Source organism: Cervus elaphus, chromosome 5 (genome assembly GCF_910594005.1).
Source record: "Cervus elaphus chromosome 5, mCerEla1.1, whole genome shotgun sequence".
Taxonomy (NCBI): Eukaryota; Metazoa; Chordata; class Mammalia; order Artiodactyla; family Cervidae; genus Cervus; species Cervus elaphus.
This window is the reverse complement of record NC_057819.1, coordinates 100,570,882-100,597,638: the sequence shown is the minus strand read 5'-3', so window position 1 is coordinate 100,597,638 and position 26,757 is coordinate 100,570,882. Positions and strand designations below refer to the sequence as shown.

General features: G+C 46.5%; 1 protein-coding gene across 7 annotated transcripts in view; it reads left to right on the top strand.

Moving 5' to 3' along the window:
• Positions 1-25,016, top strand: part of MYH10 (myosin heavy chain 10) — a 122,325-nt gene extending 97,309 nt beyond the window's left edge. For 6 of the 7 annotated variants that reach the window (XM_043903808.1, XM_043903811.1, XM_043903807.1 and 3 more), the window contains 20 exons: positions 435-641; positions 3,069-3,206; positions 3,690-3,813; positions 4,862-5,033; positions 5,935-6,147; positions 6,488-6,632; positions 7,167-7,373; positions 7,781-7,885; positions 8,663-8,815; positions 9,195-9,443; positions 9,715-9,927; positions 11,412-11,624; positions 12,863-13,024; positions 17,980-18,108; positions 18,397-18,485; positions 19,250-19,373; positions 19,448-19,656; positions 21,048-21,156; positions 22,563-22,735; positions 23,416-25,016. In XM_043903808.1, coding sequence (XP_043759743.1) covers positions 435-641; positions 3,069-3,206; positions 3,690-3,813; positions 4,862-5,033; positions 5,935-6,147; positions 6,488-6,632; positions 7,167-7,373; positions 7,781-7,885; positions 8,663-8,815; positions 9,195-9,443; positions 9,715-9,927; positions 11,412-11,624; positions 12,863-13,024; positions 17,980-18,108; positions 18,397-18,485; positions 19,250-19,373; positions 19,448-19,656; positions 21,048-21,156; positions 22,563-22,735; positions 23,416-23,560 — 3,279 coding nt within the window. In that variant the 3' untranslated portion in view covers positions 23,561-25,016. Of the gene's footprint in view, positions 1-434; positions 642-3,068; positions 3,207-3,689; positions 3,814-4,861; positions 5,034-5,934; positions 6,148-6,487; positions 6,633-7,166; positions 7,374-7,780; positions 7,886-8,662; positions 8,816-9,194; positions 9,444-9,714; positions 9,928-11,411; positions 11,625-12,862; positions 13,025-17,979; positions 18,109-18,396; positions 18,486-19,249; positions 19,374-19,447; positions 19,657-21,047; positions 21,157-22,562; positions 22,740-23,415 lie in introns of those variants that run through there. The other variant, XM_043903812.1, reaches the window with a different exon arrangement.
• The last annotated feature ends 1,741 nt before the right edge of the window (positions 25,017-26,757 follow it).

Below are 26,757 nucleotides of genomic sequence, written 5' to 3'. Positions count from 1 at the left end.
AGAGCCAAAAACTGTAACAGTAGAGACCAGAATATATATGTATGTGTGTGTGTGTATGTATATATATATATATATGTATATATATACAGCCACTGTCTTTGTGCTAACTTGATAGCATTTGCATAGTATTTCCCTCTAATTCCTTGGCCGTTTTGTGAATTACCTTAATAGTAAGAACAGGAGTTCTTAAAATATGATGAACGTAATGTGTATTATTCAGGATAACTTAAGACAACAAAAACAACCCAGAATATTTTCATTCAGCTTATTTTGCTTGAGCTGAAGACATATTTTGAAAGTATTGTCCGTGATGTTACGTATGTTTAAGCCTGGGTTTCTTTGGTGATGTGCCCTGACCACTGCAGTCCCTCCCAGTGACCGTCCCTCGTGCTAACCAGCCAGTCAGAGCAGTGGGCACTTTGTTGTGATTGCAGCTGCTGGAGGAGAAGAATATCCTGGCGGAGCAGCTGCAGGCAGAGACTGAGCTCTTTGCCGAAGCAGAGGAGATGAGGGCCAGACTTGCTGCTAAGAAGCAGGAATTAGAAGAGATTCTCCACGACTTGGAGTCTAGGGTAGAAGAAGAAGAAGAAAGAAACCAAATCCTCCAAAATGAAAAGAAGAAAATGCAAGCACACATTCAGGTATCAGTGACTGTTCTCATATAGGATTCCAATCTCAGTTTTCCAAGTGTATCCGTTGAGTGAATGGATGTTGTGGGTTTGGATTCTCGTGTCCACTGAGGAGCAAGAGGAGGCTAAGTGATAAGTCCCCACCCTTAAAAGACGATCAGCATTTGAACCACATAACTACTGGGTTCCTTCAAATATAGATTAGTTCTTTTGAATGGGACTCTTTTTTTTTTTCTTTTCCTTATGTTCTTATTAACACCTTACAGGATGCAAAGTGATTCAGAGGAGAAACATCCCAGGGTTTGTGGGGGCTGAGGTTGTCCTTTGTATTACCATTAATACAGTTAATTCCACTGCTCACTCCAGTCATTAGTGAGGCACCTGCGAGGTGGTTTGGTCGTAAGAAATGCTCAGTGCTGATGCAGGAGGTGGCCAGGAATCAGAATAAGCCACAGAGCCACCCTTCCTTGTAGCTGCTTTATTTATTTATTTGGTTGCAGTAGGTCTTAGTTGTGGCATGCAGGAACTGGTTCCCTGAGCAGGGATTGAACCCAGGCCCCCTGAATTGGGAGTGTGGAGTCTTAGCCAGTGGACCATCAGGGAAGTCCCTGATAGTTACTTCCTTACTGAGATCAAGCTGCCCTCACATGAAGCACAGCTCTCTCTCTGACTGAATACCCAGATGACTGATAGAGACAGCAGTAACTATGCCTGTACCCTGCAGCTCACCCACTGCGTTTTCTCCTTTACCTCACCCCAGACTATCCAGTATGGCCTTGAGCGTGTGTGTCTATACCTAACACCACTTTTCAAGGGTCTAGGGCCAGACTTGGTTTCTTCTAGGTCTCTCCCTTAATTTTTTCCCATCACATAGGTTATCTTTGCAGAGCAGAAACAATTCAGACATTTCTCAAAGCCACGAAAGAGACCATATTGTTTCCTTGGCAAATACCCAGTACAGTTAAATTATCCAGACTCTCTCCGCTCTTCAACACAGACAGCTTTCAAGCATCCTCTAGTAGGTTGGCACAGTAACACAAAAACTGTAAACAGTACATGTTAATCCAGCAATTCTATTTCTAGGACTTTATTCTAACAACAAATCAATGGAAGCCTACTTATTATCTAACAATGGGGGATTCTTAAACTATGGTGATATACAGTTTTAAATTAAAAAGATGTTTACTTTTACAGGTATTAATAACATAATAGAGTTGTAAAAGAATATGTACAATAAGCTCTAACTAAAAGTATTTATATATAACTTATAAATTTTACATATGATTTTATAAGGGACTATGCAGAAGCTCTAGAATAATATTCACCAACAGTGGTGCATTCTGGTGGTATTATCGACAGTTTCCATCTTCTCTTTGTTGAAGAGTGTGTGCTCATTTCAGTGGTATTATTTTACTCAGTGTGGGCTGATGCATCTGTGTCAAGTTCACTGTGCTACTGTCAACTTATGAGTGCTTGAAGTTTTTCACAGTAGTTAATCTAGTGCAAAGGTTTCATTCCAAAACCAGTCGTGATAAACTTCAGCAATTATGTCAAATCCTATTCCGATACACATGTTGATTAGCTACACTAAGGTAAAGTATGAAATAAAGAGAAGCCATTGCAGTAAAACTGTGTGTGAATGCAGGAATTCCACCCAGTTTGGTGATGCGTTCACGCTGTGAACCTGACATGCCCTTCCTCAGCGACCTGTACTGTTTCTGTTGTTGTTTCTGAGTTCTCTTTCTCTTCTCTATCGGCCACACGTACATAGTAGAGTAAATTAACACATCATTGACAGTGATTTTTGCATAAACTGACATTTATGGCCGGTGATTTGTTATGTAAATGGATATGAGTGAAGCACTCTGGTCGGTAACGTTTGGGTACCCAAATACATATAAATACATCTCTGATCAATGAGGTAAGTATGTGTTTGATATAGTTTTACTACATTATTCATATTTCCCTATGTTAACTATTCTAAAATATGAGTTGTAATTACTATATGTTATTCCATTTTACAAATATACCCACTTTTAATTACCAAGACTTTAAGTATGTTCATAGCTCCTCGATATAAATAACAGTTTGCTACAGGTTTTTAAAAAAGTCACATCTGACTTTTCGTGAAATTGCCTTCTAAAAGAAATGCTCTTTTTCAGAGCAGCTGCTTTTCCTGTGCTGGCTTCTAGATGGATTGATCCACTTTGTACTTAACCTATACTGGATACAAGTGTCTGTTTCACATAATTACATTTTACATTTTAAAAAATATCCAAAAAAAATAAAAATAAAATAAAAATAAAAAAATAAAAAATATCCCTGCTATTTTGAAAATCAAAACTTGGTATTTTGTTGTGACCTGAACTCCTTGATGGTTGGTATGTACGGAGTCTCGTGGAGGAAGCAGGGAGACTGACCGCATGGCTTCTTTACCAGGACCTGGAGGAGCAGCTAGATGAGGAGGAGGGGGCTCGCCAGAAGCTGCAGCTGGAGAAGGTGACGGCAGAGGCCAAGATCAAGAAGATGGAAGAAGAGATTCTGCTTCTGGAGGACCAGAACTCCAAGTTTATCAAAGTAAGGAAGTATTTCCATTGAAGAGCTGATCTGAGAATATGGAAAATACTTAGGTCAACGCTCTCACCAAAGGTGGCTTCAAATAGGAAATTCCCGGGATTTCATTTACTCAGTTTTCTCTCTTAAGTCTCTCTGGATTTATAGTCTGTACTACACAGACTATAGATGTCTGAAGGCAGAAACTATTTCACTTTCTAAATTCACCAGACAGCCTCATAATCCCTGAGATGGTTTAACCTGCACGTGGATCCCTCACCTTGATCCCCTTTGTGTGGTCAGTGATCAAGCACTGGCTGTGGGGCTATGCAGGCCGAGCTCTGGGGGTTGTCCCACAATGAGTGGTCCTTCCTTTTCTGCCCTTTTTTGGAATATATAGTCTGCTAGGGGAGATGGTGCCCGTATTATTAATACTTGTTTCCTAAGTAATAGCCAAATCCAGTTGTCATTTCGAATGCCTTTTCTGAAGCTGTTTTTCTTGTTCAGGAAAAGAAACTCATGGAAGATCGCATTGCGGAATGTTCCTCTCAGCTGGCTGAGGAGGAAGAAAAGGCAAAAAACTTGGCCAAAATCAGGAATAAGCAAGAAGTGATGATCTCAGATTTAGAAGGTTAGTGTTTGGGGGTTAGAGGAATTGTAGGACTACAACATGTTAGCCTTTAAGATTTTACTTATATCAGTGAAGTGAAAGTTGCTCAGTGGTGTCTGACTCTTTGCAACCCCATGGACTATACTGTCCATGGAATTCTCTAGGCCAGAATACTGGAGTGGGCAGCCTTTCCCTTCTCCCGGGGATCTTCCCAACCCAGGGATCAAACCCAGGTCTCCTGCATTGCAGGTGGATTCTTTACCAACTGAGCTATCAGGGAAGCCCAGATAACTTACATCAGAACATGCCGTAATAGTAAATGTACATGAGGATTGCTCATCAGTTTGGGTTTACTAGGCTAGGCCTCTTACATGGGATTGTCATTTGCCTAGTCACCAAATACTAATATTTATGTTGGAAAGGCACTAAATTATCTTTAAACTTTCACTTTTTAAAGTCAGTTTCTGTGGTAACACACACTGCCCTTTGGTGGACACAGTTGGGATCTAAATGAAGTTGGAGCCATGCAGGCCGTTGAATTTGTATGTGTTTAAATGCTGTGTTAAGGTGCCTGGTTCTCACTTCACAAAGGGACAAGTGCTGACACAGAAATGGGCAGAGACAGGAGAGTATGTGGAGACTGGCAGTGTCTCACTCTGATGGCCCAACTCATGTCAGAAAATGCTAGGATTTTTGCAAAATCTGAATCATTGCCTTCTGCAAAAGAAACGTCAGGGTGGAAGTTAGAAAGAGCACAGAAAACCCTCCTTTTGACCAGCAGCTGCACACAGGTGTCTGAGGAAGAGTGTGGCTTCAATCACCCTGCTGTCCCCAGATCTTTTATAACCAGAGGAAATAAGTGGTTTCTAGAAAATATTTGGGATTTTGTTGTCCTCATTCTCAGCATGAGATTCTTCCCATAAACCATTCTTACCCACAAATGACACTAAAGCAGCAACAAGCTTTAGAATACAGTGGCTTGTTTTTGACTTTAACCACTCTATGTTTTGAATGTGTCCTATGGAGTGGTGTTCAGTGTGTTGAAGAGCTTCTTGTATCTTGCCCTAAGAGCGCTTAAAGAAGGAGGAGAAGACACGCCAGGAGCTGGAGAAGGCCAAAAGGAAACTGGACGGGGAGACCACCGACCTGCAAGACCAGATCGCCGAGCTCCAGGCACAGATCGACGAGCTTAAGATCCAGGTGGCCAAGAAAGAGGAGGAGCTGCAGGGCGCCCTGGCCAGGTGTGCACTAGACACATGGCTTCCTGGTTGTTGCGGTGACATAAGGACCCGGGGAACTTGGGAACCTTTGTGTCAGGGCAACCAGAAAAGCTCATCAGCCTTTCTTGGTATTTATATTCAAAAATCATGAGTTGTAGCATGAAATCCTTGAAAATCCACACCAGATCAAATGGTTTTATCCATATCAAATATTCTGGTTTCTGTACATTATAACTTGTAAAACAATGTTTACAAGTTTCAAGGAAATCACTTTTCAGGAATTAAATCCCTCCCTCCCACATCTAGCATAGTTTGCTGTTTAGTCCTTAACCATTCAGTTATAGAATGGAAGTCATATAGTGTAAATATAGTTATACCTGATACTTCATTTCTTTATCAAGATAACTATTAATATTTGGCTGTTTATAATTTATTACGATCAGGAAAATCTTAGAAATTCTTCTCTGCAATTGCTGTTGGTCTCTGGCCCCTTAGCAGGTGACTGCTTAGAACCCAGAACTACAGTTCTCCACCCCCATAATGCGTCAGCGTCCCACCTCCCCCAGTCAGAACTCCACCTACACTGAACCCTGCACGTGAGCAGAAAGGTGCACCAGAGGAACGGAAAGCATAGGGTGGAGGGAATGAAGGTGGTAGCTCTGCTTAATTAGAAGAACATTTTGCTTGAGGAAATTTTTAAATACTATAATCATTAAAGTGAGAAGGTCCTACCTTTTCATGCCCATGAGCCCTTTGGACAGGACCTGAGCCCCATCCCAATAGCAGCTCTGGGCCCCTGAGCCGCTCATGGGTGCAGCCACCCCTGCCCGGGCCAGGTGGAGGGGTATGTGATGGGGCCCCTATGGGAAGAGTCCCTGGGCGCCGGCTCTGAGTGCCTCCCGTGCCCCGGTGTCCTGCGCAGGGGTGACGACGAGACGCTGCACAAGAACAATGCGCTGAAAGTCGTGCGAGAGCTGCAGGCCCAGATCGCCGAGCTGCAGGAGGACTTTGAATCTGAGAAGGCTTCGCGGAACAAGGCAGAGAAGCAGAAGAGGGACTTGAGTGAGGAGCTGGAGGCACTCAAGACGGAGCTGGAGGACACACTGGACACCACGGCGGCCCAGCAGGAACTGCGGTGAGCGGGGGCGGGGCACGTCCTCCATCCATCAGCCCCTCTCCCTCCTGGAGACAACGGCAGGTGGAGCAGTAACCACACCTCGGTGGTCAGAATCCACCCAGCCTGTGGTAGGAGCACAGGCATGCGGGTGGACGACAGCGGGGCGCATGGGGAGGGGTGACCAGAAAGCCCCATTTCTAGAGAAAGCTGCTCACAGTGATGGACATGCCAGCCTGCTGGAAAATGTCATGTGAGATAGCCAGAGGAGCCCACTCGCATTTCAGACAAAAGCAGAACTGTAATCTAATCATTCAACTAACTCTGAGCTAATTTAACGTCTGTCTCAAAATGTCCGTAGTACAAAACGAGAACAAGAAGTGGCGGAGCTGAAGAAGGCTCTCGAGGAGGAAACGAAGAGCCACGAGGCTCAGATCCAGGACATGAGGCAGAGGCATGCGACCGCCCTGGAGGAGCTGTCGGAGCAGCTGGAGCAGGCCAAGAGGGTAGGGGGCCGTGGGGCACGGCAGCGGCTGGGCTCTGAGAGCACACTGCTGGCCTGGGAGAGCCAGACGCCCCTGAGCTGGGTGGGTCAGCTCCGGTCTCCAGTCCTGATCCTCTCAGCATCTCCTCACTGACACCTGCTTCCTCCTGATGACTCAGTGCAAAACCTCGAACAGTTGGTGTCCTGCCCTTGATCACCTGGTGCCTCCCCCACCCCCCATCCCCCCACCTCTGATCTGTCCCAGGCACCACACAGGGTGTTGCCTTTGTTCATTGTTCCCACTTCCATGTCTTGTGCTGGCTTCCAGAAGTGCCCCCCCCCCACCCTCCCCCCATATCTGTATCTGCTGTCCTGAGTTGTGTGTTCCTGCAACAGACATTTTCACACTCAGAACAAGTGTTTTCATTCATTCATTCAACAGATGTGGACTGCAGGCTCACCCAGTGTCAGCACAGTTCTCCAGATACCAGAGCAGCGCCCTCTGTGGCCTTCATTATAAAATTGCTAGTGAACTGTTTTTCCTTCCCTCTCCTAGTTCAAAGCAAACCTGGAAAAGAACAAACAGGGCCTGGAGACAGACAACAAGGAGCTGGCGTGCGAGGTAAAGGTGCTGCAGCAGGTCAAGGCTGAGTCCGAGCACAAGAGGAAGAAGCTGGACGCCCAGGTCCAGGAGCTCCACGCCAAGGTCTCAGAGGGAGACAGACTTAGGGTGGAGCTGGCTGAGAAAGCCAATAAGTTACAGGTAGGCCTGGGAAACCGTTCTCAGACATCACCCCCAGTGTCGGGCAGGGACTGACATTCAGGGGCACACAGGCAGCCCCCAGCACACGTTAGGCTCCTTGTGTTGGTTCTCCCACTTAAAGTTCACATCACTCCGAGATGAGTCTGGTAGATGAGGACGTGACTAGCTCGACTGCCCCTGGGACTCAGCTGGCAGTTCTCGGGGGTAGAGCTGCAGGCAGGCAGCCCAGAGCCTTCCCCACCCTCTGTGGCCAAGACTGCTGTGTCTTCCATGTGCCGTCCCTTTCTCACGTGATTGTGGACACTATTGGGTTGGTCAAAAAAATGCAGTTTTTCCATAACAGAACCACCACTCTTTTCTATCTGCCCACTGTTGAAGGGAGTCTGATCTTTTATTCCTCCTTGCAGAATGAATTGGATAATGTCTCAACTCTTCTAGAAGAAGCAGAGAAGAAGGGTATTAAATTTGCTAAGGATGCAGCTGGTCTGGAGTCTCAGCTCCAAGACACACAGGTATTCTGGGGGTGGGGAGGGTATTCATCATAACTCTCCTGTTTCTATCATCTGTGAGCTGGTGAAACACGCTTGTCCCAGAATTGACCTCTTATCACCTCTTTCTGATTTCCTGTTTTATTTTCAACTGTCTTGTACCACAAGCCTTGATGCTCAAGAGCCCTCCTCTGACCTCATATATAGAGCCTGTGGTTCCTTGTCTGTAGGGTGTGTGGGCACCTGGGAGGGGGCTCTGGCCGGCCACTTGGGCACTGCCTGGGGTGTGGTTCACCAGGCGGTGGTCCTATTGTACGCTCATGCATTGCTGGCCATGTTAAATAAGGTGGTCTTCTCACGGTTTTGACCCATTCTGCTGACCTGAGAGCAGCAGGAAGGGATTCAAGAAGTGATGAAGGATGTGGAAAAAGGAAGCTCGCAAGGCCCTGGCCCCTGGGGGAGGTGTTGCCGTTTCTTGTGAACAGGATTGATTTTGTGGTGGTGTTTTTTTGGCCACCACTCGGTTTTGGGGATCTTAGTTCCCCAACCAGGGATGGAACCCATGCCCTGAATAGTGACAAAGTTCAGAGTCCTAACCACTGGACCACCAGGGTATTCCCCAGTGAATAAGTTTAAAGCACTCTTGTGTTACAGGCGCTGTTTAAATGATCATGTGTGTTTTAAAATCACTTGTTTGTTATTATCACTGGGTATTCCTCACACTCAGTTTTTTTAATTAAGGATATGGTGGTTTGGGTGATGACTGTAACCTGAGTACTGACCTTCTATCAAAATGAACAGGAGCTTCTTCAGGAGGAGACGCGCCAGAAACTGAACCTAAGCAGTCGGATCCGGCAACTGGAGGAGGAGAGGAGCAGCCTCCAGGAGCAGCAGGAGGAAGAGGAGGAAGCCAGGAGGAGCCTGGAGAAGCAGCTGCAGGCCCTGCAGGCCCAGGTGCGCGAGGCTGTGGGGACTGTGGCCCTCCACCTGTGTGTCATGTCCCTGTCCTGCTGGGTGTTTCCAGCTCCATTTGGGACAGTTAAGTGGGCCTTGTCCTAAGTGAAACCCCTTAAGTGTCTTCTTCAACCTCATCACACACTAACCCTATGCTGGTTACAATGCTGGGAGATGTAAGGTTCCAGTCTATTCATTGTGTGTAGATGATTAGTGAAGAAGTTTATGGTCTAAGATTCATTTGCTCAGAGTCACAGAGTATTGATTTGTTTTATTTCTTCTCTTTATATCTTCACAAGATAATGAAAACAAGTTTTACCTTTTTTCCTCAAATGTGAAATCCAGGTGAGTTCTTTAATGTTGATCTTTTTTCCTTTAGTTGACGGATACCAAGAAGAAAGTAGATGATGACCTGGGGACAATTGAAAGTTTGGAAGAAGCCAAGAAGAAGCTCCTCAAGGATGTGGAAGTGCTGAGCCAGCGCCTGGAGGAGAAGGCCCTGGCCTATGACAAGCTGGAGAAGACCAAGACCCGCCTGCAGCAGGAGCTGGACGACCTGCTGGTAGACCTGGACCACCAGCGCCAGATCGTCTCCAACTTGGAGAAGAAACAGAAGAAGTTTGATCAGGTGGGGTCCACACTCCCAACCCCAGGCTCCAGGGCCAGCACCCCACGTTTACTCCTGGCACAGCCCTCACTTTCATCATTTGGGTTTAAAATAATCCCTTATTTAAAACAAGGTGTATTTGTAGCAAAACTGGAAAAAGTCCATCATAAAGGAGGAAATAGAATAGAACACCCATGATCTCATGGTGATCTCATGTCTGTAAGTCAGACGTGCAGCAAGTGAGAGAAGTCCAACATTGATCTTTACTCTGTCCTGACGCCATCCCGTGTAGCTGTTAGCAGAAGAGAAGAACATCTCCGCCCGCTACGCAGAAGAGCGTGACCGGGCGGAGGCAGAGGCCCGAGAGAAGGAGACCAAAGCCCTGTCCCTGGCCCGTGCCCTGGAGGAGGCCCTGGAGGCCAGGGAGGAGGCTGAGCGACAGAACAAGCAGCTGCGGGCGGACATGGAGGACCTCATGAGCTCCAAGGACGACGTGGGCAAGAACGTAAGTGCCAGGGCCCAAGCCGCTGGGGGGCCAGCAGCTCGGAAGGGCCAGCCCAGAGCGACATGGACGAGGTGGTCTCGGCCTGTCAGGTCAGGGTCTTCCGGGATGAGCTGTCAGGTTTTCTCCTGTCTGTCCCCGGTTACCTGTGCCAAAGCCAGGCAGGGCATTCTCGTGGTTTTCACGGACCCTCTCCACCGTAACCCGCATCCTCGCGGGGGCCTTGTGAATGGAGTGCTTCTTTGTCCCTGGGTCATGGGTGGTTATCAAACCCAAGTATCAGAAGTTGCCTCAGATTGAGGGCAGTGGGGTCTGTCTCCTGCACAGAGTGGGGAACCTGGGGGAGGAGCCAGGGGGACCCCTTAGCCCCTAGCTGCACATGCCTTCCATGATGCTGCCATGATGTTTGTTCACCCTGCATCCCTCCCTCAGTGTTGGAGGTTTGAGGAGAGCGATGGGGATCCAGGCCTGGGGGTCAGAACAGGTTCAGGGTTTGACTCTTCCCCCAGCTCCATTCAGCCTCTCCACATTTCCTCTTGTGTCCAATGGACATGATACTTACCTATTTCATGAAGCTGCTACAGATGTGCTCTGAAAGACACAAAGTCCAAAATAAAATCTCATTTTCCTGGGACATGGGCCGTTTGGCCATATAATGAGGGTGTGGGACTGCCTTTCCTGCTGAGTCTTCTACAACCCAGTGGACAAGAGCCCCCTAGCATAGAAATGGCCAGGATTACATAGTAAAGTGCAAAGAGAAAATTCCAGCACTGAGTCTGTCGTCTTGTTCCTCGTTGGTTTTCTCCAGAATAAACAATAGTCACACATTCTTTCCAAAAACATTTCCTCTGTGCCTGTGAAGTGCCAGGCAGTAAGAGACACAGGCCTCCTCATGTCCTAAGGCATCTTCTGTCCTCAGGAGAACTGACATGGCCATGAACCCCAAGGGACACATAATAATAGTGCCTGCACATGCCTGCCTGAGAGTTGTCTGAGATCAAATGGAACATGAAGGGGAGCACCCAGCACAGTGCTGGGCACAGAGAACTTAGTAAATGGGTGCATGGTGGGGATCTCTGTCCAGAGAAAGGTCAGACCTCTTTCTTGCTGTACCCTGCTTCTTAGGACTCACACACCTTAATATTTAAAAATCTGCACATGTGCATTTTCAATACAAATCATCTTCACCACAGCAAGAAGGAGGTGCTGTGAGACCGCAGGCCAGTGGCCAATCAACAGGCCATTGCCCTGACACCATGCTCTTTTTCTGATCATCAGCTTTTAGAGATCTCTCGGCTGCATGATTCACGGTAGGGCACATGGGCATGAAGTCAGGCCTGTCATTCAGATGGCGCCCTCTGAGATGAGGACTAGTGCAGCGGCCAGGTCCCGGGGGGGGATGCCTGGGGGGTTTGGCTCTATAACAGGAACTACTGTCCATGCATGTTTCACCAAGGGTCATACCTGTGCTTCTTCTTGTGGTCTAGGTTCACGAACTTGAGAAATCCAAACGGGCCCTAGAGCAGCAGGTGGAGGAAATGAGGACCCAACTGGAGGAGCTAGAAGATGAGCTCCAAGCTACAGAAGACGCCAAGCTTCGCCTGGAGGTCAACATGCAAGCCATGAAGGCCCAGTTTGAGAGAGACTTACAGACCAGGGATGAGCAGAATGAGGAAAAGAAGCGGCTGCTTATTAAACAGGTAGATCTTAGAGGTGTGGCCCCCCAGAACGGGCCCTTGTTTGTGCTCAAAGACCAGTTTTGAGCCGGTGATATTCATGTTGGAACATAGTAGCTGGAGGAAATTTATTGGGTCATATAACTTTATCTTTAAAATGTAATGTAATTGGTTTTGATTTCCAATTTCCCAGATTATCATTACTACTTAAAAGCCAGTACGCTGTCCAGGGACATGTAGTCAGGTTCAAGTTCTGGGAGTCTTACAAATGTCAGTAAAGGGAAGAATCAGTACATACCTGACAAGGTGATTCAGAATATTTTGAAGGTCAGATTGCATGTCCTCATTAAACCACTCTTTAAAGGGAAAACTCTAGGTATTTACATTTTTGTTATTTGAAAACATTGCTTGGGCACTTACAATTTATGTACTTTTCTGAGTGCATTTAAACTTCTAATTTAAAATTTTAAAGTGAAACATTCCCAAGGGCTTCCCTGATAGCTCAGCTGGTAAAGAATCCACCTTCAATGCGGGAGACCTGGGTTTGATCCCTGGGTTGGGTAGATCCCCTGGAGAAGGGAAATGCTGCCCACTCCAGTATTCTGGCCTGGAGAATTCCACGGACTGTATAGTCTGTGGGGTTGAAAAGTCTCAGACACAGCTGAGCGACTTTCACTTTAACATTCCCTTGGAGTTCATGGTATCAAGTCTTTTGATACTTTATTATTTTTGGTCCACTAACATTTTATTAGTCATTTATTGCTAGATAACAGATTAGCTCAAGCTTAGTGACTTAAAACAGCACACATTAACTGAGTTTCTGTGAGTTGGGAATTCTGAATCAGCTTATTATTAGGGAGCATCCATCATCTGAAGGGCTGCCTGGGGCTGGAGGGAGTGCGTCCAAGCTGTTTGCCCATGTGGTTGACACGTGGGCCCCTCTGCAGGGGTTGGGGTGTCCCTGTGTGGGGTAGGGGGGAGCTTCCCTAAGAGCTTGTCTCGTGCCTTCCACGTGCATCACCTGGACTGGGAGCTTGAGATCAGGGATCCTGCCTCCTTACACACTCTTGGCATGGTCAGTGGAAATGATTTGTACCAGGTGGAGATGTTTATAGATCTCTCTGTACAAATTCAGCTGCTAATAATAACTGCTTGGAGGCAAAGAGCCCCTCTCCTGAGTAAGCCAAACCCCCTGAACCCTGGGCCTGTTCTCTGTGTGAGGACACCAGGTCTGATGGATGTATCCTGACACTGCCTGTCAGGTGCGGGAGCTCGAGGCAGAACTGGAGGATGAGCGGAAACAGCGGGCCCTGGCTGTTGCCTCGAAGAAGAAAATGGAAATAGACCTGAAGGACCTGGAGGCTCAAATCGAGGCAGCTAACAAAGCAAGGGACGAAGTGATCAAGCAGCTCCGCAAACTCCAGGTGAGTGCCACCAGCCGTCAGGGTGTGATGGTGGGGTCATCAGGCCCTGCTGAGACCACCGAGCACGACATGGCCCGTGATGCTGGAGAGAAGGCTCTGGGCAGCATCCAGCCACCATCGTGCTGGCGGGCTGAGTTTGCCACGTCACTGCTGCAGGGCACAGGGCCACTGTCATCCTAAGCTGTAGGCTGTGGCCACAGGCCACAAAGATGATACGTGTATAGCTCCAGCGTCTACAGGGTGGGCTTGGCCCCATTTGGATTGAGTGAGATGGAGTTGCCAGGTGGGCACTCACTGAGAGATTAGCTCTTGGGGCTCTGAATAATGTCTCATGGTCAACTAAACACGCAGCCACCCACCGAAGTAGGTGGTGTCGACTTTGTCGACCAAGGCCGCGAACCGCTCCTGGGGTTGGGGGGACACGGCAGGCCCACCTGCAGCATGGTCTTGCAGAAGCGGTCATTGAGCAGCTTCATGTTGCTCTGCTCCGCCTCCAGCTGCGCCTTTCTGTCCGGTCAGCATCACTTTAGCTACTCAGATGGCATGCCGGTTTTCACTGTCACAGTGACAAAGTGACTTCTGTAGTAACTTGCTGTATTGGCAGGATGTGATAGGCTGTCTCATACAAGGACACACTTCTCTGGAGGGAAAGACAAAGGCTTTAGAAAATTTCCATTCATTTGGCCTTGGTGATTCTGCATCTTCTTCCATTCTCTGGATTATCTATTCACTCCCTCAGTGGTAGTTTTACAGTGCAAAAAGTTTTTTATTTTGATGGAGTTCAGATAATTTTTTTTTTGTTTCTTGTTTTTACTATTTATGAAACCACTACCTAATCCAGAGTTTTATGCAGTTCATGGAGTCACACAGTCGGACATGACTGAAGAGTTTTATACTTCTGGCTCTTTGTAAATCCATTTTAATTTTTATTATGTAGTTTGATATATGAACCCAATTCATTCTTTGGGATATGGATATTCAATTGTCCCAGCACCATTTGTTAAAAAGATTTTTCCCATTGAAATTATCTTGGCCCTCTTGTCAGAAATCAGCTGACCATAGACTTTTGTCTATTTCTGGACTCTTAGTTCTATTCCTTGATATCTATATCTGTCCTCCTGCCAGGACCACACAATCTTGATTACTGTAGCTTTATAGGTTTTGCACTTGGGAACTATGACTTCTCCAGCTTTGTTCTTTTTCATGACTGCTGTTCTGGGTTCCTTCCGATTCTATTTAGGATCAGCTTGTCAATTTCTACCCCCGCCTCCCCTAAGCCAGCTTGAATTCTTATTTTACATTGACTTGGTAGATCAATTTGGAGAGTACTACCACCCTCACAAAGGTATTGAGTTTTCCACAAATATGGTCCATGAACATGGCTGTCAGTCCATTTAGCTATTTCATTTTTCTCTGTGATGCTTTATTTTAGTTTCTGGTGTACAAGTCTTATACATTAGCTAAATTTTACCCTTTTGATTCTAAGTATAGCTGCTTTGTTAATATTTACAGTGTTTATAGTTAGTGTATTGAATTTCAATTATTTTTGTACAGTTGTCCCTCAGTGTCCAAGGGGGATTGGTTCTAGGATCAACCCCTCCACCCCCATGGATACCAAAATCCTCCAATGCTTAAGTCCCTGATATAAAATGGTATATTACTTGCATATAACCTGTGAACATCTTCTCATATACTTTACATCATCTCTAGTTTACTCATAACAACCTGATACAAGGTAATGGTTGCCCACGTGGCAAATTCAAGTTTTGCTTTTGAAATTTTCTGAGAATGTTTTTCCTCTGAATATTTTTGATCCACTGTTGGTTGAATCCATGGGTGTGGAGCTCAGGTATGGAGAACTAACTGTACTGATTGATCCTGTATGCTGCATCCTCACTGAACTTATTTATTAGTTGTAACTTTTTTTAGTGGATTCCTTAAGATTTTCTATATATTTTCATCTGCAAATTGAGCTAAGTTTTATTTCTTCTTTTTCAATCTGGATATCTTTTATTTCCCTGTCTTGGCCTAAATGCTTTAACTAGCATCTCCATTACACTGTTATACAGAAATGGCAAGGGCAAACATCCTTGTCTCATTGCTTATTGTAGGGAAAAGCATTCAGTCTTTGACCAGTAAGTATGATATTAGCTGTTACTTTTTCATTGATTCCCTTTATCAGGGTTGGGGAAGTTGCCTTCAGTTTATTGAGTGTTTTTTATTATTTTTCCAGTTTTATTTATTTTGTTTTAAAAAAAAATTTTTTTTAATTTATTTTAATTGGAGGCTAATTACTTTACAATATTGTGGTGGTTTTTGCCATACATTCACATGAATCAGCCATGGGTATACGTGTGTTCCCCATCCTGACCCTCCCTCCCACCTCCCTGCCTATCCCATCCCTCAGGGTCATCACAGTGCACCATCCCTGAGCACCCTGTCTCATGCATCAAACCTGGACTGGCGATCTGTTTCACATATGATAATATACATGTTTCAATGCTATTCTCTCAAGTCACCCCACCCTCGCCTTCGCCAACTGAGTCCAAAAGTCTGTTCTTTACATCTGTGTCTCTTTTGCTATCTCGCATATAGGGTCATCATTACCATCTTTCTAAATTCCGTATATATGCGTTAATATATTGGTGTTTTTCTTTCTGACTTACTTTGCTCTGTATAATAGGCTCCAGTTTCATCCACCTCATTAGAACTGGTTCAAATGCATTCTTTTTAATAGCTGAGTAATATTCCATTGTGTATATATACCATAGCTTTCTTATTCATTCATCTGCCGATGGACATCTAGGTTGCTTCCATGTCCTGGCTATTGTAAACAGTGCTGCGATGAACATTGGGGTACACGTGTCTTTTTCAATTTTGGTTTCCTCAGTGTGTATGCCCAGTAGTGGGATTGCTGGGTCATATGGCAGTTCTATTTCCAGTGTTTTAAGGAATCTCCACACTGTTCTCCATAGTGGCTGTACTAGTTTGCATTCCCACCAACAGGGTAAGAGGGTTCCCTTTTCTCCACACCCTCTCCAGCATTTATTGTTTGTAGACTTTTGGATAGCAGCCATTCTGACTGGCATGAAATGGTACCTCACTGTGGTTTTGATTTGCATTTCTCTGATAATGAGTGATGTTGAGCATCTTTTCATGTGTGTGATAGCCATCTGTATGTCTTCTTTGGAGAAATGTCTGTTTAGTTCTTTGGCCCATTTTTTGATTGGGTCGCTTATCTTTCTGGAGTTGAGCTGCAGGAGTTGCTTGTATATTTTTGAGATTAAGTCTTTGTCAGTTGCTTCATTTGCTGTTATCTTCTCCCATTCTGAAGGCTGTCTTTTCACCTTGCTTATAGTTTCCTTCGTTGTGCAAAAGCTTTTAAGTTTAATTAGGTCCCATTTATTTTTGCTTTTATTTCCATTACTCTGGGAGATGGGTCATAGAGGATCCTGCTATGATTTACATCAGAGAGTGTTTTGCCTATGTTTTCCTCTAGGAGTTTTATAGTTTCTGGTCTTATATTTAGATCTTTAATCCATTTTGAGTTTATTTTTGTGTATGGTATTAGAAAGTGTTCTAGTTTCCTCCTTTTACAAGTGGTTGACCAGTTTTTCCAGCACAACTTGTTAAAGAGATTGTCTTTTCTCCATTGTATATTCTTGCCTCCTTTGTCAAAGATACAGTCTCCATAGGTTCATGGATTTATCTCTGGGCTTTCTAATTTGTTCCACTGATCTATGTTTCTGTCTTTGTGCCAGTACCATACTGTCTTGATGACTGTAGCTTTGTATAAACTGAAGTCAGGCAGGGTGATTCTTCCAGTTCCATTCTTCTTTCTCAAGATTGCTTTGGCTATTCGAGGTTTTTTGTATTTCCATACAAATTGTGAAATTATTTGTTCTAGTTCTCTGAAAAATACTGTTGGTAGCTTGATAGGGATTGCATTGAATCTATAGATTGCTTTGGGTAGTATATTCATTTTCACTATATTGATTCTTCTGATCCATGAAAATGGTATATTTCTCCATCTATTTGTGTCATCTTTGATTTCTTTCATTGGTGTTTTTTTTTTTAATCAGTGTTTTATAGTTTTCTATATATAGGTCTTTTGTTTCTTTAGGTAGATGTATTCCTAAGTATTTTATTCTTTTCATTGCAATGGTGAATGGAATTGTTTCCTTAATTTCTCTGTTTTCTCATTGTTAATGTATAGGAATGCTTCTGTGTATTAATTTTATATCCTGCAACTTTACTATATTTATTGATTAGCTCTAGTAATTTTCTGTTGGTCTTTAGGGTTTTCTATGTAGAGGTTCATGTCATCTGCAAACAGTGAGAGATTTACTTCTTTTCCAATCTGGATTCCTTTTATTTCTTTTTCTTCTCTGACTGCTATGGCTAAAACTTCCAAAACTATGTTGAATAGTAGTGGTGAGAGTGGGCATCCTTGTCTTGTTCTCCTGACTTTAAAAAGGGGAAATGCTTTCTATTTTTCACCACTGAGGATAATGTTTGCTGTGGGTTTATCATATATGGCTTTTATTATGTTGAGGTATGCCTTTTATGCCTGCTTTCTGGAGGGTTTTTTTTATCATAAATGGATGTTGAATTTTGTCAAAGGCTTATTGAGTGTTTTTATATTGAAAGGTATTAGGTTGCATCTGTGTCAATTGAAGTGATCACATAGTTATGTTAATTCATTTCTGGATGTCAAATCAACCTTTAATTCCTCAGACAAATCCCATTTGGATGTGTTGATGGATCTTGTTGGTTTCTATTTTGTTGAGGATTTTTGCATCTACATTCATAAGGGATATTGACTTGAATGTTTTCTTTATTGTCACTTCTACATACTTCTATAATATTCATATTTTATAATCTGGGGGGAAAAGTATGTTTAAAAAAACTAAGAATGAACACTACCCCAAAACTTTCCTCCTCCTTATGCTTAGGCTCAGATGAAGGACTACCAGCGTGAGTTAGAAGAAGCTCGTGCATCCCGGGATGAGATTTTTGCTCAATCCAAAGAGAGTGAGAAGAAACTGAAAAGCCTGGAAGCAGAAATCCTTCAGTTGCAGGAGGTTTGTGTGTTTATTTATTCATTTATTTGCTTAACAAATATTTTCCCTTGGAATTGCTCTAAGACTTGGACCATCTTACTGCTTCACTTGGGCAAAGTGGTCCCATTTTGATATTGTTCTACCTGACTAAAGACAGAGAGGTTGAATAGTGTATTTCTCAAATCTGTTTACAATTTGAGGCACACTTGATGCCTCGAGCAAGGTGGCAGCAGCCTACAGGCACTGTCAGACCTCACATTTGAGGAAACTTAGCAGCCAGAGCTTACATGACAATCTGAACTCACTCAGGAACTTGCCTCATCCGAGCGAGCCCGCCGACATGCTGAGCAGGAGAGAGACGAGCTGGCGGATGAGATTGCCAACAGCGCCTCTGGCAAGTGAGTCTCCTGAGCAGGTCGGAAGGGGCGGGTATCTCACAGTCCTCAAAAGCACTAGGTCGGCTATGGGGGTCATCTGGCATTGGGGAGTCAATGGTTGCTTTGCTCATCTGTTCAAAGTCTGGAGAGATGAGCACAAGATGCTGGGCCTTAGCCAACTGGCTGCAGCCCTGCCGGGTCACACCTCCCTGCACCAGTCACGTCCACACAGGTGTGCAGGAAGGGCCTTCAGAACCTATCTGGCCTCCACAGGCTGCACGGCCTTGCAGTGCAGGGCCTCACTTTCACATTCATTAGGTCTCTTTCCCTCGACATATGTTTCATTGAAAGTCAGGTTTTGGGGTTTTGTTTTGTTTTTTTACAATTAAAAGGTTGCTTTCTCCATTTACTGGCTATCCTAAGGATCCATCATGGTCATTTTCTAGTGTGCCATGGTGAGGAGCTGGCTTTGGATCTTGGTGCGCTAGACAAGCTATGGAATACCAGGATCTTTTTGCACTTTTAAAGCTGACACTGGCTGTGGAGCAAAGCTTGAGGGCTGCACAGCGATCCAGGCGAGAGATAGCAGGGCCTGGCCAGCTGGAAGGCCTGGGGATGGAGAGAAGTGGGCAGAGTGTTTGGAAGCAAAAACTAACAGGACCTGGCAGATTGGGGTGGGAGGAGGGGAAAGAGAAAAATTAAGAATGCTGCTCAGCTTGTGGCAGCACAGTGGGTGGAGAAGCCCTGGGAGTTCTCCGTGCTGAGTGTCGCCGCCTGGGCTGCAGGTCTGCACTGCTGGATGAGAAGCGGCGTCTGGAGGCTCGGATCGCACAGCTGGAGGAGGAGCTGGAGGAGGAGCAGAGCAACATGGAGCTGCTCAACGACCGCTTCCGCAAGACCACACTGCAGGTGGGCCTGCCATGTCCCCCCACCCCAGGAGGGACTGTGCCATCCCCTGCACAACTGACCCGTCTCCCCTTCAGGTGGACACGCTGAACACTGAGCTGGCAGCTGAGCGCAGCGCTGCCCAGAAGAGCGACAATGCACGCCAGCAGCTGGAGCGGCAGAACAAGGAGCTGAAGGCCAAGCTGCAGGAGCTAGAGGGCGCTGTCAAGTCCAAGTTCAAGGCCACCATCTCTGCCCTGGAAGCCAAGATTGGGCAGCTGGAGGAGCAGCTTGAGCAGGAAGCCAAGTAAGAGGTTTTCAGTGCTGTAAGCCAAAAAAAGGTTTTTACAGTATCTCTGCTACAGACTAGGTCCAGGTTTATAGAGATGATACCAATGCCCCTTGTCCCGGGGAGCTTCGTTGCTGGGGAAAGAATCACAAGAGCACATATAACCAGAGAAGCTGGTGTGAGCCCTCAGGGAACACTGGGCTTGCCTGTCAGCTCTTCCCAGACTCAGCTGAGGGCTGATCATGCTGTGTGTGCCCCATGACTTCCTGGTGCCATAGTTTACATCTCTGCCCAAGGCTGAGCCCAAGTTCATGGCATCACGTGAAATGCTACAGTGTGTTGGCAGAGAAGAAATGCAGTGAAACAAAAAACACAAGCTTTTTTTTTTCTCCTTTAGGAAGGGATTCCTCAACAGTTTCCATTCTGGGGTCTTAAACCATTCTGAAATTTATGAGGAATTGCACAAAGCAGCTTTTTGGCAGGCATTTACATATCTATTAGAATAGAATCTCAGGCGGCCGGAGCTGGAGCAGACTTTCAACTTCACCCTCTTGTTGAGGAGCTTGGGGACCCAGAAACACAGGGTCTATGCCCAGAGTCCTCCCCGGCCTAACATCCGGAACTTTGTCCCCCTGCTCTCAAATGTAACAGCTAAGGGTTTGTTTGTTGTTAGTTATAATTAACATGACTTGGCCCTTTCAGCTGACTCCATCCTATCCATTTTTGCATAATATTTGTGAAGGAACAAAAGACCCTTTTGTGTTTTCAGTGGAGTTCTCCAAGTTAACTCTCCTTCCTTCACGTGGGACAGTGGAGGCCTGTCTAGAACATGGTGCCTTGACTCCTACCTGAAGTGGGGGGAGTTGTTTCAGTGTTCAGCTGCTCTAGCATCTTGGTAGGTACGTGCTAAGTCACTTCAGTCATGTCTGACCCTATGGACTAGCCTGCCAGGCTCCTGTGTCCATGGGATTCTCCAGGCAAGAACACTGGAGTAGGTTGCCTTGCCCTCCAGGGGATCTCAGTCAGTGGGAAGTAATTTTAAATTGAAACAATCAATAAATGGGAGTGTTTTGTTTTCCAGGCTAAAATGTTAGGTGATGAGAGTAACCAACTAAGGTTTTCATTTCCAAAAACTCTACACTCGATGTAAGTGACCTTTGATCTTCAGAAGATCACTAAGATGATAAATATCCATGTGTGAGAGAATAATGCAGGTGTTCTGTCAGCATTAGACTACGTTAAAGGCAATCCATGGTTCAACCAGAAGGGAGAAGTTTCTGGGCTGTGTTGATCACGATGATACAGGGGTCCTGGAAAGCACTCCAACGTGTGTCATCTTCCAGAGAAAAGGACTTAAAATACTTTCACTGCAAGAACTGTGAAAATGAGTATGTTGATCATTTTCACAGGGAAAGAGCCGCCGCCAACAAACTAGTCCGTCGTACCGAGAAGAAGCTGAAAGAAATCTTCATGCAGGTTGAAGATGAACGCCGCCATGCTGACCAGTATAAAGAACAGGTAAGGAGAGCAAGCACGTAAAAGGAACACATCTTCCACCCTGAATGCTGTACAGGAACACAGATACGAGACCAGCCATTTACTATGTGACTCGCTGACTTAGGAAGAACTGTTGGAAACTCTCACTTCTAGTGTTTCAGTACACATGCTGTTTCTTGTTCCTGCTGGTCACTCCTGGGTGCTGGGGATACAGAGGCGATTAGGATGCAGCCCTGCCCCATAATACATATTAAGAAGGGGTGGGCGACAGCCTTGGGGAAGGCTTGAAGTGGGGAGGCCTGAACTGATCTTAACTACCATGTTTCCATCACTAGAGTGGACACTGCATGAGTGCAGCAGAGATTTCTGCCTGTTTCACCACTGTCATCTGAATGCCTAGAAAAGCTGGAGTTGGCAGTCATTCAATGTTGGCCGGGTGGAGGGGCAGATGCAGGAGGTAGTGGGAAGGGAAGAAAAAGCGAGTGCACTGCACGTGGGACCCAAGTGGTCCTCGTCTGTGTCCAGGCATCTGTTTCCTAAGTGTCAGGGCATGTCAGCTCTGTACTGGCTGCAGCCTGGGGGGCTGTGCTCTCGCTCCTCTGGGAGACCTGAGGATCCACTGCCTCTAGCCCAGACCCTCCCTTCCCCACCCCAGGGCCTAGCAACACCGAGAGCAATTCTGGGTGGGTGTGAACTGGACCAGCAAGACGTTGGTCAGTTTCTGTGGCTCAGGAGTGAGTGGGCCAGTGGCAGGCCGAGTTCTCACTTGGTTTTCCAAAGTGGCTTGGTACTTAAATCAACATAGAATATTGACATGCCCACGTTGAAAGGAGGTGTAAAATGAATACACCATCTCCTGGGGGTGGAAACTGTCCGTGTTGCTGGCTCTTCTGTGTTTTGCAGCAATAGCAGTTTCCTTTCACAATTCCATAGATCACTCATGTGAAGATGTCACTTTTCTGTAGAAAACTCAGGGATGAAAATTGGTTTTCAATTGTTTAAAAGTTTCCTTTAGCCTTATGCTGTGTTAAAGGGCTTCCCTGGTGGCTCAGAAGTTAAAGCGTCTGCCTCCAATGAGGGAGACCCAGGTTCGATCCCTGGATTGGGAAGATCCCCTGGGGAAGGAAATGGCAACCCACTCCACTGTTCTTGCCTAGGGAATCCCATGGATGGAGGAACCTGGTAGGCTACAGTCCACGGGGTCGCAAAGAGTCAGATACGACTGAGCGACTTCACTTTCACTTTCAATATACTGTGTAGACACGGTTGTGCAGAGAATGGCAGGCTGTTCAAAAGGCCTTAGGCCGGGCCCTTGTGTGTGTGCACACGTGTGGCCAGTGGGGCAGAGGCCTGTGCTGAAACATTCAGGACATAGTGACGCGAATTTGGATTTAGCGGTTTGACTCGGTTCCTGTAACTTCCCCGAGATGGAGAAGGCCAACGCCAGGATGAAGCAGCTCAAACGGCAGCTGGAGGAAGCAGAGGAAGAAGCCACACGTGCCAACGCATCTCGGCGCAAACTCCAGCGGGAACTGGACGATGCCACCGAGGCCAACGAGGGCCTGAGCCGCGAAGTCAGCACCCTGAAGAACCGGCTGAGGTGAGTGGCTCCAGACACTGTGGTTTTCTTGGCCATGTGTGCAGGTCCTCCTTGGCATGTACCCGTTCAGGACTCCTGACCATTGGTGGTCTGAAGAGCGGACAAGCAACAGGTCACTCACTCACTGGCTCTGTGTTTACTCAGGGACTGTGCAAATGCACGGCTTGAAGCTTGTGTGCCAACCAAGGAGTCTGTCCCTGTCCCTCGTGGGCGGGGGCAGCCTCTCCATGGCAGACTTGATGCACCCCAGGACACAGGAAGCCAAGGCTTCTCCCCAGAAGGACAGCTTAGCACAGGTGTGGCCTGTAGGCTGGAGCCTGTCTGCCCTGCTCTTGTATGCTAAGAGTGGTGTTGACATTGATAAAGGTTGTAAAAAGACCAGCAGAGACCTTAGGAGGCCCACAAAGCCTGCACAGAGCATTTCCTCTCCATCTGCCCTTTGGGGAGCGGCTGGCCGGGGATGAGCCGGTGGTGCTTTCCTCACTGTGTCTGGGAGGGACAGCAGGGCCCGGCCACCACACCCCCCAGGATGATGCTCAGCGGGTGGCAGTGGTGGCTAAGCACAGAGCCCTTCAGAGCTCACCACCACCCCGGGGGCTGGGTCCTGGGTGGGGAGGTTTGAGTCCTCAGGTGGTTGGACAACTTGGCGGCCACGTGCACCTGCTTTCTGTCCCCTCCAGGAGAGGCGGCCCGATCAGCTTCTCCTCCAGCCGATCAGGCCGGCGCCAGCTGCACATTGAGGGTGCATCCCTGGAGCTGTCGGACGATGACACAGAAAGTAAGACCAGTGACATCAACGAGACGCAGCCGCCACAGTCCGAGTAAGTCCAAGGAAGCTGGAGGAGGCGATACCGCAGGGCATGTAGGAAGTCACCTGCGCCCCCACCTTGGGGCCTCCTGCAGATCTGGGGAACCGGCAAGCTGCGAGACTCCTTCCTGAGAGATCAACTGTGTCTTAAGGCCTCATGGCCTACACACACGTCTCCTGCTTCAGATTTAGGTACAATTGCTCCCCTTTTTATATATATATATATATATATACACAAAACCTACACATATTAAACAGATCGCCTCATCATTGCATCTATTTTCCATATATCCACCAAGAGACCATTTTATAATACATATTAAGAGAACCCTTTTTCAAACAAACGCCAGACCCGCTGCCAGTCGCTGGGTCATGGGGCCACCTAGCGGTTGCAGCCCCATCGCTCTGCATGCTCTGTCGTACAGACAGCTCTTAGTTCTGTGTTCACGTGGCCCCTGCCTCTGCAGCCACATCAAGTCCCTTAGAACGTTGTGGAACCTAAACTGCACCTGTAGCTCTCATTTCCTTCAGATAATGATTGACACTATTTCAGTGCGCAAACTGTGAAAGGGGCTTCAGCGAGATGGGGGGTGGGGTGGGGGAAGCAGCATCCGTGGGGTTGCAGTGCCCCTCTCCCTCAAGTCGTGGGGTCCCCGCATCTCTTCACGTGAACTGTCTTCAGCCAGGGCTGCTCTGTGCCGACAGGACAGTGGCCACGATGCAGCTAAGGCCCAGGGGCAGCCATCACAGTGACTTCTAGATGGCCTGCTCCTCGCAGCCACAGGCCAGAGCAGAAGCTAGGGGGACACCCTTCCTCGCCAGCCAGGCTCTCATGCTGACCTTGCAAATTCAGCCGCTGCTTTGAGCCCAAAATGGGAAGATTGGTTTTGTGTCCGAGACTTGTTCAAGTCTGTCAGTGAGGGGGACAGCACCTCGGGAACAGAGGCCACCTGCCTGAATGTTGACATGCCAGTGGATGACTCCTTTTTCATTTCTCCCTCCCCACACCCTCGGGACAGTGTTACAGTAAACATTTAGCATTCTGTTTGGGGTTGATAGTTAATCAAACTGACATTACAGAAAGTGCCTTAGACACTACAGTACTAAGACAATGTTAAATATATTATTTGCCTCTGTAACAATTTAATGTATTAAGTTTTGACTGTGCTTCTTCATATCATGTACCTCTCTAGTCAAAGTGGTATTATAAACATTCAGTGACAATGAATCAGTGTTAATTATAAATCCTTGATCCTCTGCAATGTGCTTGAAAACACAAACCTTTTGGGTTAAAAGCTTTAACATCTGTTGGGAAGAATTTGTCATGTGGGTTTGGAATCTTTGATTTTTTCCCCCTTTATGAATTGTACTGGCTGTTGACCACCAGACACCTGACTGCAAATATCTTTTCTTGTATTCCCATATTTCTAGACAATGATTTTTGTAAGACAATAAATTTATTCATTATAGATATTTACGCCTGCTCTGTTTACTTGGAGGAAAAAGCACCCGTGGAGAATAAACAGACCTCAATAAACAAGAATAATCATGTGAATGTGCAATCTGTTTTCTCACCTTCTGTTCTCGATTCCCCACCTGTGATGTGGTTGGAGGTTGGACGCTACGTAGACTTACAGTGTTGATAGCCAGGCTGCTTGTTCTCAGGGCACCGCACGCCCAGAAACTGTCAGGTGACAGGCGAGTTCTCTGGGCAGGCTGGTGGCTGTCCTGCTCTCCCGATGAGCAGTCCAGGACTGTGGGATGAAGCCTTGAGAGGAGGGTTTCATTGTCCAATGAAGCCCATTACTGGATTAGAGTATTTCAAGTAGGCCCAAGAAGTTTCAGACTATTTTCAGGCAGGATGCACATTAAAAATGCTTTTGGGAGGATTTGGTGGTGAGATCCAAGGGCAGCTGTGGGCCAGATAGGATGGGCTGGAGAGAAATCTAAGGGAACACAGTCATGTAGCCATGCTGGCATTTTTTTATGATAAGCTCAAGTTAGGCTGGTTCTGGTGGTCTGAAGTACATACTGAAGCTGCTTAGCAGTTGTGAGGATGTGAAAAATGGGCTGAAGTGTTCCCTTTCTCAAAACTGTCACTAGCAGGAGGAAAGGCAAGCTGCACTTAAGTCTCTTATGCACGTTCTCACCCTTGCTTTTGGCGTCTCAGTCCAAGGGTTTGTGGAATTCAGAGGCTTTTCTGAAAAAATCTTCCTTGCTAGCTGGTTTACCTGTTGTTCATGTCATACTGTTTCCCAACTACTCAGCCAGTCAGGAGAAACACAACCTACATGAACAGATTCCAATTCCTGATTCCACAAAGACGCTAACTAGACGGGACCTTTCTTCACTAAACAAACCACTGCTTCATAGTCTGAGGTTGTTCATGAAACACACTATAGCTGGGAGCTGGGCTCTGGGCATGTCAAAGACAAAGCAGCTGGCCAGCGCCCACCCACGGGCACATGGTCCGATGTGAGGAGGGGTTCCAGAATGCATGGAGAAGTCTTAGCCTTTTGTGGAATGCAGTCTAGATGAGCTCTCTTAGGATTTTAACTTGGTCACATACACTAAATGCTCTGTCTGCCCTTGCCTAGAATGCAGACATTCTAGAAGACTCTTACTTTAGTAGAAATAACACACCTGTTCCCAGCCTGCCTATCCTAGGCATGCTGACATCAGGAAGACGAGCACGGTTTCTCTCACCAACCTTCCCCCTCCCTGGAAACCTCAACTAAGATGAAACGAGGTGGAAACCAAATTCTTAACAACCAGCCTTCCCTATGGCTCTGGGTATCACTGACTCATGTCCCTTTCCTCCTGAAGCCAACGTTGCTATGACAACAGACATGTTTATCAAGACGGGAAGAGCTCACAGTTCAGACTCTAGGAACCACCACTTCCTGCTCCACCCTAAAAAAAAATCACAACAGCCCATGGGTTGGAATCTAGGAAGTGGACACAATGGCGCCTTGCCCCCTAGTTCAGGCAGGCAGGCCTGAGGGAAGCCCATGGCTGAGAGTTGAGGGGAGTCCCAATCCACAGAGGTTTCCCAGTCCCAGCCCAGAGAGCGTTCCCAAATTCTGAGCATTTGCTGAAATGCTACATCTGTGCACCATCAGGACCAACCAGGCAGTCTACCTCCTTGTGTAGCCACCTGTCATTTGAGAATCTAGCAAATCATGTGAAATGTCTCATACAACCCTTTTCAGAA